Raw genomic sequence first — 15775 nt, forward strand, 5'->3', positions numbered from 1 at the left:
TCACGAATGCAAAAACTACAAGGCGGTGACATACTGTTTCTCACTCCTTTCGAAACACCAAATATTTTTGGGAGTTCTTGCGATATTCCCTTCGAACATCTTTATTTGCGATGTTGATATCATTTTCCCATCTCGCATATACCCGCCAAGACGCATGCATTGATGTCCGGGCCGCCTGGGATAAATTTTGAACTATAAAATTTTATAATTTACTGTCCATGGATACCACAGGCTACCGCGCATGCGCAACTGTCTCGCCAGGAAAAGCTGGAAAGCCTTGTCCTATCGTACTTACCAGTTGAAATCATCACTATACGTTATAACACAAGTATTTGCTCTTTAAACCTTAAAGTCGAAATGTTTCATATTCTCATGATAAAAATCTGCTTTCTATAAAACAAAACACATCAAAACCTGTTAATGGAAGGCCCTGTAACAGAGATAGTATTTTAAACATTTGATTTAGTTTCATCACAACTTGGCCCACTCGGAGTAGATGTATATGCAATTAAGAATAAATTAATGTAAATCTGTGTAATGTTTCATTAACCTTAGATTTACAGTGCAGAGTCAAACAGAGAGACAAAACTGTCACATTATTCATTCTTTAAAGGGGAAGTTCACCAAGGATGATTTTTACATATGTGATAGCTCTGTGGTCATTTCCCCAGAAAAGCTATTTTCACCATTTATAACTCGCCTGATTTCTACGAAAATGATAAAAATAGTACAGGAAGTTGCCCATGTAATTTGAATCATGGGAAAAAAGCCCCAAGCTTGGAGCTTGCATCATGTGATATGGAAGGGACCATCTTCGGCATGGGTATGGCCCCACATTGTCCTCTCACAGTAATAGTAATAACAGCAACACAAAATCTGACAGTGGACAGTATATTATAAGTGATTCACCGTTTATGCAAGGATACTCAGCATAAACAAAAGTTATGTAAATACGCACAGCCTGGTTTAAGCATGGGTGAGTGGACAATGCCATACCCATGGGAAAATGGTGCCTTCCATATCACATGATGCAAGCTCCAAGCTTGGCGCTTTTTTCCCATGATTCAAATTACATGGGCAACTTCCCATACTATTTCTATCGGTTTTTTGTAAAAATCGTGCAAGTTATAAATGGCGAAAATAGCTTTCCGGGGTAAGTGACCACAAAGCTAGCACATATTTAAAAATCATCCTTGGTGAACTTCCCCTTTAATCAATTATGGAATTAACAACTATATGTGAATATGGAACATTGACTTTATTCAGGAGTACAGATGAACGAAATAGCGCCCTCACTCAGAGGAAACTTACCTAATTGACACAGTGGCATGAAAACAAAAGGCGCACTTGCACCTTTCTTGGGAACTGAACCTGTACAGCAGAAACGCCACTTCTGATGAACAAATTGCCCTTTTGGGTGGGGGTTTTCAATAACGTGGTCTAAAATGGGACTTATAGATGTGGCCAAATTTAGTTGAAGTGAAGCATTATTTCACCAAAGTGTTTTAGGCAAATGATGGATTGATAAGCATTAATAGACTTGCTGTGCTCTTTGCTTGTGCCCTGTTATGCTCTGCAAATTTTGACTAATGACAAAAAAATGGGGTATGGTTTTTTTTACACACACAAACATCCCATCATTCTCCAAACAGGTACCTGGTGATACACTATTTTGAGATGCAGACCTCTGAATATATGTATTTTTGCTTTATTCACAGTATCAGGAATCTGTATAAATTTGAGAAAAGTGTCAAAAACTGTACAAATATTGTAAATAAAATTATAACTATATCAAAATAAGTTTTATGCTATGGCTTTGCTGTTATAATTCAACCTCTGTTACAGAGTCAGCATCATTAAAATTCAAATTTTCAGCACATAGCTGAGATGACAACCTGTTGAACTGACTCTGTATTAGAAGCACACACAATCAAGATACATGACATAGTGGCAGATTTCATTCTGTGAAATTACTCTGAGAATTAAGCCAAAAGTAACATGTTTGAAAATCTGAACTTTCCACTTTGTTTCTCCACTTTGGTGTCACGTAGAGAAAATTGGCAGCTATTTTGAATCTAAAGTATTTTCGCAACTGTGTTCTCAGCAAAATATTTGCAAGCAACTATTCTCCTGATGTAAATATAAAATGGTTATGATTTCTCACGCAAAATTTCAAGATTTTTCTATTTAGTACATTAAAGCATCTCTTTGCAGCACTTACTACAAAACATCAACATAAGAACAGAAGTTTTTATTTTAAACCAAACGTGATTTAGTGGGTGTGATTGATGAATAATTGACAGCAAAAGTCCGGGAGTGAGTGCATCCTGATATTTAACCATGGAAGACCTTTTTGTGCCTTTCTAGCATATCCTGAAAATGGTATCTTTCTTCACTGAAAAAATCAAAATAAGGTATTCAGTTCACACAATGGGCCAGGGGTTCTTTGTCGTCTGAGAAGGAGAATCACTGATCAAAGGAACTTTGAAGCAAGGAAATCCTCGTAACCAAATCAAACAGCTAAAAGCTGAGTTGTTGAGTAGCAAAATCATGAAACATCATAAATTTTGACAACTAGACAGTTTACACAAATACAGCTTCAGTAATACCCCCTAAAAAAAGAACTGCGTTGGATCACATTTTCATCAAAAACCTCCTTCACTAAAATGAAGAGACCAACAGAACTATCTCATGTTCAGGAGTTCTTGATTAGCAATTTTGATCAGAGAGTTGAAGTCAGCATCCAGATGAGCTCGCCAGTATCTCCTATCCCGGCCCCACACTTTTGCGGGATAACAGGGGCTTTCAATGCCGTGAAATATCCGTGCTACAGCCCTGCCAGTGAAACTCCTGTCGTGGTGGAGACATACAAAGCTTCTGATGTCTCGGCGAACCATGTCTTCATTTTGGATGCATTCCTGAAATGTAAATTTGAAAAGACTGAGTGTTAGCTTTGCTATCCTCCAACAAGTAGTTGCATAGACCCTGGTTCAGTAGATGTGATAGTGGAGTTATCACTGGATGGCATCACAGCATGGACTGGGATGGAATGAGAAACACCTCTTGGCACTTTGTGCTTCGTGAAAGCTTTACTCCCTTTTTCTTTGCTATGCCAATTGTCATTCTTGAATGAACCCTTTCATTTCAAATTTTACCCTGAAAATCGAAGAATTTTCACTAAATGGAAGTAAAACACTGACTTCTCTAAAATGCTCAAACCGGGATACATTAAGTTTATGTGTCCTTTGCACAACAATTCATCTGATGTAGTCTTTTCGGGGGGAGGGAGAGAGAGAGAGAGAGAGAGAGAGAGAGAGAGAGAGAGAGAGAGAGAGAGAGAGAGAGAGGAGAGGAGGAGAGAGAGAGAGAAGAGGAGAGAGGAGAGAGGGAGAGAGAGGAGAGGAGACGAGAGAGAGAGAGAGAGAGAGAGAGAGAGGAGGGGGGAGGGAGAGAGAGAGAGAGAGAGAGAGAGAGAGAGAGAGAGAGAGAGAGAGAGAGAGAGAGAGACTTTGGATGTTTCTCAGCTCCTGCAAATTTGCCCCAGTTCGATATTTCAGATCTTGATTTTTATTATTTTGCCCTTCACTTTGATTATTTATTCAAGGATACTCGTTGTCATCATCATGATTGTCACTAAGACACAGAATCCCAGCAAGATCTCTACATTCCTGCATGACAAATACATGTACCTAGGTGCAAGGAGAAATTGCCATTACCTCAATATGCATTTGACTAAAGCAATCTGCATCCAAGTCTTGTCCACCTGCCAGTTTGCCAATCACACCATTGGAGTCAGCTGGCTGCCTCTCAAAGTATTTGCTGAGCATTGATTTCAATTTCTCGCTTGACTCCACATCAACCTCTTCACTGCAGTGCCAGTACTCACTGAAAGACACACTGAAATAAACAACAAGCAAACACTTTGAGACAGACAATATTAATGAAGTGTTCATACGTTACAATGTGGAAATATTTTTAACCCTTTCTTTGCTGGTTTCTGTTTATGTATGAGTATGGTAGACAACACAACAGCTAAAGTCAAAATTTTGAGAAAGTCTATTTAAGGTAAGCTGCGCTTCGGGGAGAGATATTTGGCCTCTCAAATTTATACTTTTCTTTTCTGATCTACCACTTGTAGGGGCTCATTTTAAAGCTCTTGGAGAAAAAAAAAATTTCACCATCTTAGCTTTTCGAAAATTCAAACTTCAATTTTTCCTTCATAGAGTTAACACAGGAATGGCGGCCATTTGGAATTTCAAATATCGCAAAATGTTGGGTAATTTGTTTCACTAGTTCCAAACTTTGCATGGTAACCCCGAATTTTATTGTCGATTTAGTAAGAGAATGGCTGAAAGTTTCATTGAGGAAAGTTTTAGCAAAAGTTTAAGTCTTTCACTTTCGAGGCGCATTCTACCTTAAAGTAACGTACCAGTTATGTTTAAACTTTGGTTCACAACACTAAGCGGAACAATTTTTACCTCCTTAAAGCTGTTAGTGTAAGAAAACTTTTCAACGTGTAGGTTTTTTGAAAATCAGAAATTTTATTTTTCCCTCTAGAAATTTTCGAACTACCGCTGTGTCCTTCCTTCATCAGTTCGAAAATTTCTGGAGGCAAAAATTTTCTACTTCGTGTTGTGAACCAAAGTTTAAACTTCACTGGTACCATATTCCAACACAGATGAACTTTCATAAACGTTAAAGTGACGTTGATGTATATAATGTTTGAAAGCATGCATTTCAGTGTAGAAATACTTTCTTACTTCCGAACAAAGCTACAGTACACGGTTGATTATCAAATTTCAAAGCGACTAAAACAGTTTAGACAATGGAAAACAAAGGTCAGTAAAGCACTCAAGTATAGGAATAATCAACGTTGAGTTCAGGAAGAGAGAGAATTGATTGTGCATGGTATTTGTAGATTCGAATTCTAGTACCACACATGTATGCACAGTACTACAGTATAGTACTATCATTAGTTACAGTAGCTGAAGTACCACACAAATCCATCTACTGCTGGCAGCATGGCGTAACACAGATACTACCAGTTGTATTAATGAACTCAAAGTATATTAATGAATTCTACAAACAATGTAATCATGAATCATTCTTAATCATGAACATTCAGAGACTTTAACTCACTATCTCTATAAACAATTTAACATACGCGTACACAAGTTCGTTCATGAGGGGAAGCTGTACAAGAATGATGGGTGGAAAGGCTTACACATTTAGGGTATTTCACGGATGCCTTTCATTATAAAAGCTATAAGTTCAGCAGTGAGTTACAAACCTGTGCAGTGATTTGTAGACACACTGCAGTTGATACAGCTCAGCTTTCTCTTGTCCCATCACCCGGTCCGCCAGAAAGTCCCCAACTTCATCCAGCTCGTCATCAGTCAGATCACCAGGGGCACGAAAATGAAAGGAGAGATCCGAAAATTCCACCATCACGCCACTTTTGCTCCCTATGGCTTTGCCTGAAAACGGAAGCAAAAACCAGAGTTTTAGAATATTTAAGAAGTGAAATGCTCTGTTGTTTTGTCGGGAAGCTCTGAAAAACCAAAAGGTACACAGTTACGCATCTAATGTTTCAAGCAAGATATAATAACATTCACAACCTGTGAACAGGTCCATGTTTATCATAGATAACAATTGGCTTGGGTCAAACCATGGTGATAAAAGGGTTAGATCAATAAACCTTAGAATGGCACTGAAAAAATTCCCACCTGGAGTTAGTTCATTGATCCACTGTAATTGCCGTAACTCTTTCTTCACTGCCACGGAATCCCAGCCCATGGAACTGGCAATCTCCACCACAGGAAACTCTATCCTGGCATCGTTGTTGTGTGCAATGCCCTTCAGCCTGTCTTTGGCTATGGCAACTGCTACTGGAGGGCATCTCTTGGCGATGGCCCGCAGCTGTTTGGGGCCACCGTAGCAGTTGATTGTACAGGTTGACGTGGTCGGTTGGAGATTTTCAATCCACTGTTTAGGGTGCAGCTCAAGGTAGCAAAGCAAAGTTTCTATTCCTGTGTAGGGAACAAACACGTTGTACAGATAATGCATGTTACGGTAAAAGTTGGCACCCTGGGTGTTTTATGCCAGAACAGCAATACCCGTACATGTTTTTAATGTGGCTTGAGGTAGAATACGCCATGGGGACAGATGTTTGGACTGTGAATTTTTGAAGTACTTTTCTAAGCTACCACCTGTGGGGACTCACCTTAAAGCTGTTAGTGTAAGAAAAATTTTCAACGTCTTGGTTTTTTGAAAATCAGAAATTTTATTTTTCCCAGTGCAGTTAACACAGGAATAATGGCCATTTTTGAACTTCAAATATTGATAGATGTTAGGTAATGAGGTGACCCCCGATTTTTATTCTTGATTTGGTAAGAGAATAGTTGAAAGTTTCATTGAGGAAAGATTGAGAAAAAGTTTGTCTTTCACTTTCGAGGTGCATAATATCCTATGTATCTGCTATTAAAGATGACATAAGTGCATTTGACTGATTAAACACACATGCTGAGTAAATTTAATCCAGAAGTTTGTATGCCAAGGGTACACTGGGAATCAGCATCAACTCGTTTAATGGTAAAATGTGCCATGGGCACAGAAATTTGAATTCTCAAACTTTTGCAATAATTTTTTGGTCTACCACTTTAGGAAGCTCCTTTTTAAGGTCATGTAGCAAATAATATTTTCACTCAGTCATTTTTGTGAAAATCAAAATTTTGATTTTTCTCTACGGAGTTAAGACACAGATGGCAGCCATTTTGAATTCTACTTACTGGTAAATTTGGCAATGGGTAATTTGTTTCTCCAGTACCAAATTTTGCAAACGACCTATGTTTTAATCTTTTTCTTCTTTGAAAGGGAACGATTTAGTTTCAATGATGAAAATTTGAGCAAAAGTTTACGTTCAATTGAAAGGTGTGAACTCCCTTAAAGGGACAAAGTCGGCCATTTTTCATGAATTTTGTTTGAGACGAGATACTATTTATATTGTTTGACATGTTGAATAATACTTAATGAATGGATGACCATGCATATATTCGACCCTTGTTTTAGAACAATTAAATAAAACCTTTTGCAAACACGAATTAATGGTCCAGACCATTAATTCATTTTCGTGATGGTCACATTTATCGTGTCTAAAACCGGGGTCGAATATATTGCATGGTCACCCATTCATTCAGTATCTTTCAACATGTCAAGCAATGTAGGTAGTATCTCGTATCAAACAAAATTCATGAAAAAATGGCCGACTTTGTCCCTTTAACACTAACTAATGTAGATTTGTCATACAAAAGCAATGGGCTGGATTTTTACATAGGAAAGTTTAAACGCAGGTGACGCTGCATGTGTATGTGCCCTTTTCAACATGGAAGATAAGGATCAAGTTATCCATGGGGAGGGGGGAATAAAAGTCTTGCATTCACTTCTCATGCCTGGGTTTTCCTTTCGTATTACGGTACTCATAGCCCTGTTTTACATTCATGAACATTACATGTACCACAGAGGAAGGTAGAAAGTAATGATGTAAACCAAACCTTCTTCCTTGATGTCTAAGTTTTCCACTGTATCATCAATACACAGAGCCACTTCATGTCCGGGACATATCCTCTGCGCCGGTACACGTATACATCTACTGGCATCTTTGGGTGATTGACTGCAATCCACGCTGACCTCAGCCTCTGCATCACCATCAGCTTTGTCAGTACCCTGATTTGCTTTCTCTGCACTGACTACACCCTGCAACAGTTCTTCTTCAGTGATCTGAGAATAGTCTATACCATCATCGGGGAAGTCCTCCTCTTCCATGCTGGTAGAAACCTGAATGATTTTTCATAAAACTTTTTTAGCTATTACTCCTAAAGCATTTTACTTTTTATGAATTAAAAATAAAGTTTCTTGTTTTATTTCTAAAGTCAAGTAGAAATGCCTTTGTGTTTTTATGCATGTGAAATAATAAAAACTGGAAAACTCCCATTGCAACACAACTGCACTTCCCTGAATCATATCTTTATTTGGCCTCAACTTAGATAAAGAAGCACTTTTCTTAACTTAAGAAACATACTGATTTGTCTTTGGGAAAGCAGTCTTGGAACGTCACAAAACTAAGGGCTTCAAACTTTCACTTACTCCTTTGGTTGTAAAACACTGAGACAAGAAAACAAATAACTGGCATTTTCTTTTTTTTTTAAATCAGTTCTTTTTGAATGAAGCACCTTTGAAACACAAAAAGCAGCTCTTTTGTCAAGATCTGCAAATACCTTGTCAGTGTAACGGTTCAGTTGACTCTCGTGGAGTTGTCTGCATTTGCATTTCTTGAAGCATCTTCTCACCAGCTTCCTGATTACATTCCTGTCAACGGTGTTTCCGTAAGTGTGCCTGCGGATCTCTCTCAAATCATGGCCCTGTGAGAAGCCAGTTCAAATTTAGTAAGACTAGCCACTTTGGTAAACAGCTCCCAAAGAAATCTCCAGAGATTACCTTGTGCATTTACATTCAATGTCTTTCAAAATGTGACGTGATGATTTTGAAAGAAAACTAGTATGGTATGATATGGTGTGATATTGTATGTACATGTATACTACAAGTATGGTATGATATAGTATGGTATGGAATGGTATGGTACATGTATGGTGTGGTGTATGGTATGATATGGTATGGTACATGTATACCACAAGTACATGTATGGTATGGTATAGTATGGTTATGTACTGTATGGTACATGTATACTACAAGTATGGTATGGTATGGTATAGTATGGTATGGAATGGTATGGTACATGTATGGTGTGGTGTATGGTATGATATGGTATGGTACATGTATACCACAAGCACATGTATGGTATGGTATAGTATGGTATGGTACTGTATGGTACATGTATACTACATGTACATGTATGGTATTGTATGATATGGTATGGTATTGAATGGTACATGTATGGTGTGGTGTATGGTATGCTATAGTGTGGTATGTTATGGTACAGTGGTGTGGTGTGGATATTTTATCACAATGCTATCTTTTTCGAATGTTAGTCCTGCCCATTCAGTGCACTCATGCGCTACATGTAGCTCCAAGTTATCTTTCAAATATGATCCGAACTTTATGTCCAAGTCATAATTTGAAGTCAGCAAATCAGTTTAAACTTTGTCCGATGATATATACGAAGATCATTCTTTTAGTGCCGAAGCTCCTGTACAGTCTTCCATTAAATATCAGGCGTTCTTCCATCTTGTCAGTTTTTAAATCCAATGTAAAAAAACTTTCTTTTAAGTCAGGCTTAAATTATTAGTATGTATTTTTAGTTTCATTACTTTTGCTGATGTGCCAATTTCAATGAGCTCCTTGCTCATATTATTGTATAGATATTGATGCTTTATTATAAATAATAATTATTATTATTATCATTATTATTTTTATTATTATTTGCACTTCCACTGAACAACTTTGACAAAGTACATGGCCAAAGTAAAGATTTATGTGTAAGCAGCCCAATTGGGCTTACAAGTTACCCTGAAACTGTCTAAATAAACTAAATTAATAAGAGTGATTTCTTTGTATCATACACAGCCTTAATAAGGCAAGTTAATTGTCTACAACAGCTATTGAACAGAAATCTTGATTTGTCAAATTTTGATTTTCCTGAGGTAATCATAAGCTTTACAATAAAGATGCTGTTGAGGGAGCAATGTTTATTGGACCAAGCAGCATGCTCTCATCAGTGAGTAAGATCCTCCAGTAAGTTTAACCCTTCCGTCCTATTTCTTCATCTTGAGGCCCAACTTTGCCATAGAAGACAGCAGGATTGGGCCAAACCATTGTGGTGAAAGGGTTAATTGTACATCAGACGTGTGAGAAACATGAGCAAAAATACACTGTCTACCAGATATGAACTGAATATGCTCACGTGTTTTACAACAGGTTCATTAATAGTAGTACGCTTCACAGAACAATGAGATATATGTTATCACTATATGTAGCAGGTTTTTTTTTAAAACTTCGCACAGTACTGTCAGAGTTTAATCACTAATTACAAAACTTTATTTAATATGCGAATGAGCTGTCAATTAACTTGACACTGCTCAATGCTTTATGGGACAATTAGATATCCATCAGATCAACATTTGTAGCACGTTTTATTTAATTTAATGCTGTAATTTCAGAGTAATATCACTTATTACAAAGTTCATTAAATACGCAAATAATTAACTTGACACTGTTCAATGATTCATAGCACAATTACATATTTATCAAGTCAATATCTGTAGCACGTTTCACCAAATTTTAGTGCCGAAATTTCAGAGTTATATACCTAATTACAAAGTTTATTAAATATGCAAATGAACCCTTTATTAACTTTATACTACTAAATGCTCTACAAAACAGTTAGATATCTGTCGTATCAGTATGTGCAGCAGTGTTCATCACATTTGATGCAGTTATTTCGGAGTTATATGACTAATTATAAGACTTCATGGAATATGCAAATGAGCTAATTATTAACTTGACACTGCTCAATGCTTCTCAGTACAATTGGATATTTATCAGATCAACATCTGTAGCAAGTTTCATCAAATTTAATGCTTTAATTTTGGAGTAAAATCACTAATTACGAAGTTCATTAAATATGCAAATGAACCCTTAATTAACTTCACACAACTAAATGCTCTACACCACAATTAGATATATGTCGGATCAGTATCTGCAGCAGGTTTCATCACATTTGGTGCTGTTATTTTGGAGTTATACCACTAATTACTAAACTTCATAAAATATGCAAAGACCTATTTGTTAACTTGACACTGCCAAATGCTTCTCAGTACAATTAGATATTTATCAAAACAATATCTGTACCCAATTTCACTGACTTGGGTGCTGTAATTTCAGAGTTATATACCTTATTACAAAGTTCATTAAATATGCAAATGAACCCTTAATTAATTCTAAACTACTAAATGCTTTACACTACCGTTAGATATCAGTCGGATCAGTATCTGCAGCAAATTTCATCACATTTGGTGAAGTTATATCGGAGTTATATGACTAATTACAAACCTTCATAAAATATGCAAATAAGCTATTTATTAACTTGACACTGCCTAATGCTTCTAATTATAATTAGATATATATCAGATCAATATTTGTTGCAAGTATCATCAAGTTTGGTGCAGGAATTTCAGAGTTATCTCACTAATAACAAAAGTTCATTAAATATGCAAATGAGAAGATAATTGACATGACACTCACAGTATCATCATAATGTTCTAGATTGTCATCTGTGAAAAGTTTCATGAAATTTTGTGCAGTATTTCTTGATATATGTCTACACTGTCATTACCGTCTCCATAGGGAAACCATTGTATGGAAAAATTCGATATTGCATAACTTCATTAATATGCAAGCCACACTAACCAAAATCTAATCAGTTCTTGCAAGTACCACATGGTACCTGTGTACCAAATCTGACTTGAATCCGTTCAGGCGTTTTTGAGTTATCGTGTAAACAGACAGACAGACACACACACACACACACACACTAACACACACACACACACACACGGACAGACAGACAGACATCGCTATGACAATAGCCCACGTGTTTACACACGTGAGCAATAATACACTGTCTACCAGTATGAATGTGCTCACCTTACACATAAGTAAATGTTTATTCCACATTCAGAAAGTGTTCTATGCAGTTCCATAAAGATAGATTTCTCTGAAATGCGGTCACGTAACATTTGTCATTAAACAGTAAGCATAACTGCCACACAATTGCATTGCACAACACATTCTTTCACAAATATTGTATTTCATGCTCATGATTAAATGCCCTGGTAGTAAAATGTTGGTCTCTAAATCAAAATTGAAAATTGCTGTATTTACCTCAGGATCCAAGAATAAATGGCAATGTGCTGCTTTCCCATCACGTCCAGCTCTGCCGATCTCTTGCACATAATTTTCAAAGCTCTTTGGCAGGTTGAAATGTATAATGGCCCTCACATCTGATTTGTCGAGGCCCATACCAAAGGCAACAGTTGCGACAACGATGCGCAGCTGGCCAGACATGAACTGGTTTTGGATCCGGCGTCGTTCGGCTGCACTCTTTCCGGCGTGATACGAGTCAATGCTGTTGGCGGCGACAGGTTTTCTGGCAGCTATGGAATGTGCATGATCAAGAAAAAATGCAGATGACCTAGTAGATCCTTTCATGGATATACTTACAGCACATGTGATGTAAGTATCTTCACTCACTCTCAGCACTGGTGGCGCTTTAGGAAAGGCTTTCACCACATATGACCTAGTGCATCAAAGGGCCATTGATATACCTGTCTACTTTCATAATGAGAGGTGCTTTAACCCTTTCACCCCCAGTTCCCTGTATACAGGTCCAACTTTACCATAGAAAACAATGGATTTTGGACAAACCATGGTGGTGAAAGGGTTAATGTTTGAAAATTTGATTCTCACATTTCAAATTTGAATATTAGGTGCCTCAGGGACGGATATTCAGATTTTTACCATGCGTCACTTCAGTGCAAGAAGGTCATACTGGGCATTTTGATTGAAATCACTCTTCTTAAGAAAAGAATGTTGGATAACTTGCTACATGGGCTAAAATTCAGAAAACACTAAAATATTTGCACTGGACCATTATTACAGTACCACATAATACATGTGTGGAAGATCTTTGCTGTTGAAATCACATACTGTGAACTGTTAATGTTTACCCCTTGAACAAAAGGAGAGAGAGAGAGAGAGAGAGAGAGAGAGAGAGAGAGAGAGGTCAAAGTACTACAAGGCTCTACTGATGTGTGAAACATTGCCATGTGAATTCTTGAACTTTGCGTTATTACACAAGCAGATCCAGATATCACATTCCGGGAGCCTATTAGTAAGTTGTTTCTTGAGGGAAAGATGCGTGTTTTATGAGACATCTGTAAATAGTAATCGTTAGTGACACAGACAGAGTCCTTCACATGGTGACAATAGGTTTTTTTTCTAGAATAACGAGGCACACAGCGGGAGCATCTGTATGAATATAATAATGACCGACAGTAACTATGGTTGTCCCCCGACATGTCCATGGGGTTTTAATTAAAGTACATTTCAGCAGTTACAAGAAAGTAAAAATTAGCATCATTACCACACAACATGATATACAGACATGGGAAATATAAATGAGAGTTTGATTGCTGTACATGTATTTATGGTATTTGAGTAGAGCATCTTGTGAGATTTTCCACTTTAAGTTAAGTCTAACCATAGCTGTTAATTTACTGAATCTAGCACATAAGTACAGTATAAAAAATTGATATAATCTACCTTGATCTCAAAGGACTTTGAAAACTGCTATTAAAGCAATTTGCTTATCTTCGTTAGTTTCAAAATTGTAAAAGTTTCCATTTTCATGTCACAATTTACTGACAATTAAAAACTTTGAGGGTTGCAAGTCACATAGAGTAGTGGCATGCGTGAATTTTACCCCTTGTACACTGCAATGGACACGTACTTGCAATCCCGGGTGGACATTTTCTTAAATTTTCACCCACTTCAGCAACAGCAACCCCCCATGCTGGCAATTGTACACAGCACTTACCCTTAGGTTTCACTTTCTTCTTGCTCTTTGCAGCCGTCTCGTGACTTTGATCCACTTTTTCTTCAGATGAAGTCAAGGGTGTGTCGGGCAGACAAGTACGTAGCAACGAGGCCAGCCTCTCTGTCTGTTCTCTCCGAGTGCAATAGACAATGATGGAGTCGATGTGGCAAAACCTGTCTCCTTTCAACAGGGACACAACCGCCTGGAACACAGAAAGGTTTCAGGGAGATCAGTCCAAAAATTACTTAAAAAGGCTTATCTCACTAGCACTAAAACATCAATTCAGGGAATTTTAGTGTAAATTACCATCTTACAGTTCAACTTTACATAAAACCGCCTTGAAGAAGTTAGATGTACAGTACATGTGTGTATCAAATCAATATGCTAAACAAAATTATTACTCACTGCTATTGATGGGAGAAAACATTTTCACACACATGTAACATTCACTGACATTAGCTTGATGAACAGCAAGTATAATACAAAACTTAACCCTTTTACCACTATGGTTTGGCCCAAACAGAGTGTCATCAATGGTGATTGTGGAATAGTTTACTGGTTATAAGGGATGGATGGGTCATTCTGACTCAAAAGGTCAAACGATTGTCTATGCACTCACGTGACTTCAGTGACATAAGAGTTGTTAGTCCAGTCAAAATAGGGTTCGACCCACCACAAATTGCAGCAGAATTTTTTTCTTCGGAATGCATTTCAGAGAGGTACCCAGAACAACATATTAAAAGTTTACTCGAATCCACCTTGGGGAAATATGTCTAATTTGCATAAATCAAATATGGCGGCCAACCATCCAACAAAATAACATAATTTGCTATATATCACATGTTAAACAAGCTATTTCAGTGATTTCAAAGTCTGACACTAGTAACTTGGCCCAGGGATTATTTTGGAGGTATAATGTTCCTTATAGGTACTTTATTAATTTGCATAATTCCAATATGGCGGCCAACATTCCTACAAAAGACATTTTCGGTCATATACCACATATTAAACTAACTTTTCAGTGATTTTAAAGTTAACAGTATATTTATTTGGCATGGACAAACGATTTTCGAGATGCTATGATTTGCATAGGTAATTTGTTAATTTGCATAAATCCAATATGGTGGCCAACATTCCTACAAAGGACATTGTCGGTCATACATCACGCATTAAACAAGCTATTTCTTTGATTTTAAAGTTTTAATATTTTTCTTGGGTATGAAGAAACACTTTTAGTGGCTGAGTTTTTACAAAGGCCCTTTGATAATTGCATAAATTAAATATGGCTGCCATATTAATGCCCCATGGCTTAATAGCTTCTAATATAAATAACGGTTTTGGTATAGTTTTTAGCACTAGGAAACTATCAAGAAGAAACTGTTTAGTCCTTGGACATTCATTTTTAAAATTTTTTATTTTTCTGTATATGACGACTGTTAATGTTAATGAATGTTAGTCTTCTGAATGATATATTCTCTTTTTAAATATAACATTGAATTCATCTGTGTGTGGCATTTTCGTAATTTGTAAGGGTGTTTAACACTCTACAGTGTCAAAGCATGTAATCTGTAATGTTTACTGTTACAAAAAGGGGTGTTCAAAATCTTTAGTTTTTAATTTAGACTGAACCCCCTTCTTATGGATGGGTGCATCTTTATAAGATCCCTTAGATGATAGGCAAGAGTCATCACACATACCAGCAAAATACAATAAACACAACAAAGCTAAAAAAACAGAAAAAATGATATGGCCGAAATAAAAAGTGTCGTAATACACACAAATTGAAACTTAGCACTATTGCAAACAATTGCAGATTCATAAAAACTTTCTGGACACACAAACTCAAAAAATCTGAAAACTGCATGCTTTAGCAAAGACTTACAATTAATCCAAACACAGAATCCAACTATTACACAATACAAAGAAGTACATCTTGAGTCATTTTTTCAAGTGTCATTTTTCCAGATGTACATGTTTGTATGGTGTAACAGTTGGATTCTGTTGGGCTAATGAGTTGTTTGAATTAATTTTAAGTCTTTGCTAAGCATGCAATTTTCAATTTTTGTGAGTTTGTGTGTTGATCAAGTTTTTAAGAGTCTGACATTGTTTGCATCAGCGCTAAGTTTTAATTTGTCTGTATTGTGGCATGTGTTATTTTTGGTCACA

The 15775-nt window shown here is 36.9% G+C and overlaps 1 protein-coding gene across 1 annotated transcript in view; it reads right to left on the reverse strand.

Moving 5' to 3' along the window:
* Window positions 1-1692: 1692 nt before the first annotated feature.
* Window positions 1693-15775, reverse strand: part of LOC139147482 (ATP-dependent DNA helicase Q4-like) — a 54093-nt gene continuing 40010 nt past the window's right edge. Inside the window, exons 10-17 of the mRNA XM_070718592.1 lie at window positions 13610-13811; window positions 11896-12167; window positions 8274-8417; window positions 7551-7833; window positions 5727-6029; window positions 5291-5477; window positions 3717-3897; window positions 1693-2918 (exon numbers count right to left, since the gene is read on the reverse strand). Of these exons, the coding sequence (XP_070574693.1) occupies window positions 2685-2918; window positions 3717-3897; window positions 5291-5477; window positions 5727-6029; window positions 7551-7833; window positions 8274-8417; window positions 11896-12167; window positions 13610-13811 (1806 nt within the window). The 3' untranslated portion in view covers window positions 1693-2684. The remainder of the gene's footprint in view (window positions 2919-3716; window positions 3898-5290; window positions 5478-5726; window positions 6030-7550; window positions 7834-8273; window positions 8418-11895; window positions 12168-13609; window positions 13812-15775) is intronic.

This window comes from Ptychodera flava, chromosome 13 (assembly GCF_041260155.1).
Source record: "Ptychodera flava strain L36383 chromosome 13, AS_Pfla_20210202, whole genome shotgun sequence".
Taxonomy (NCBI): Eukaryota; Metazoa; Hemichordata; class Enteropneusta; family Ptychoderidae; genus Ptychodera; species Ptychodera flava.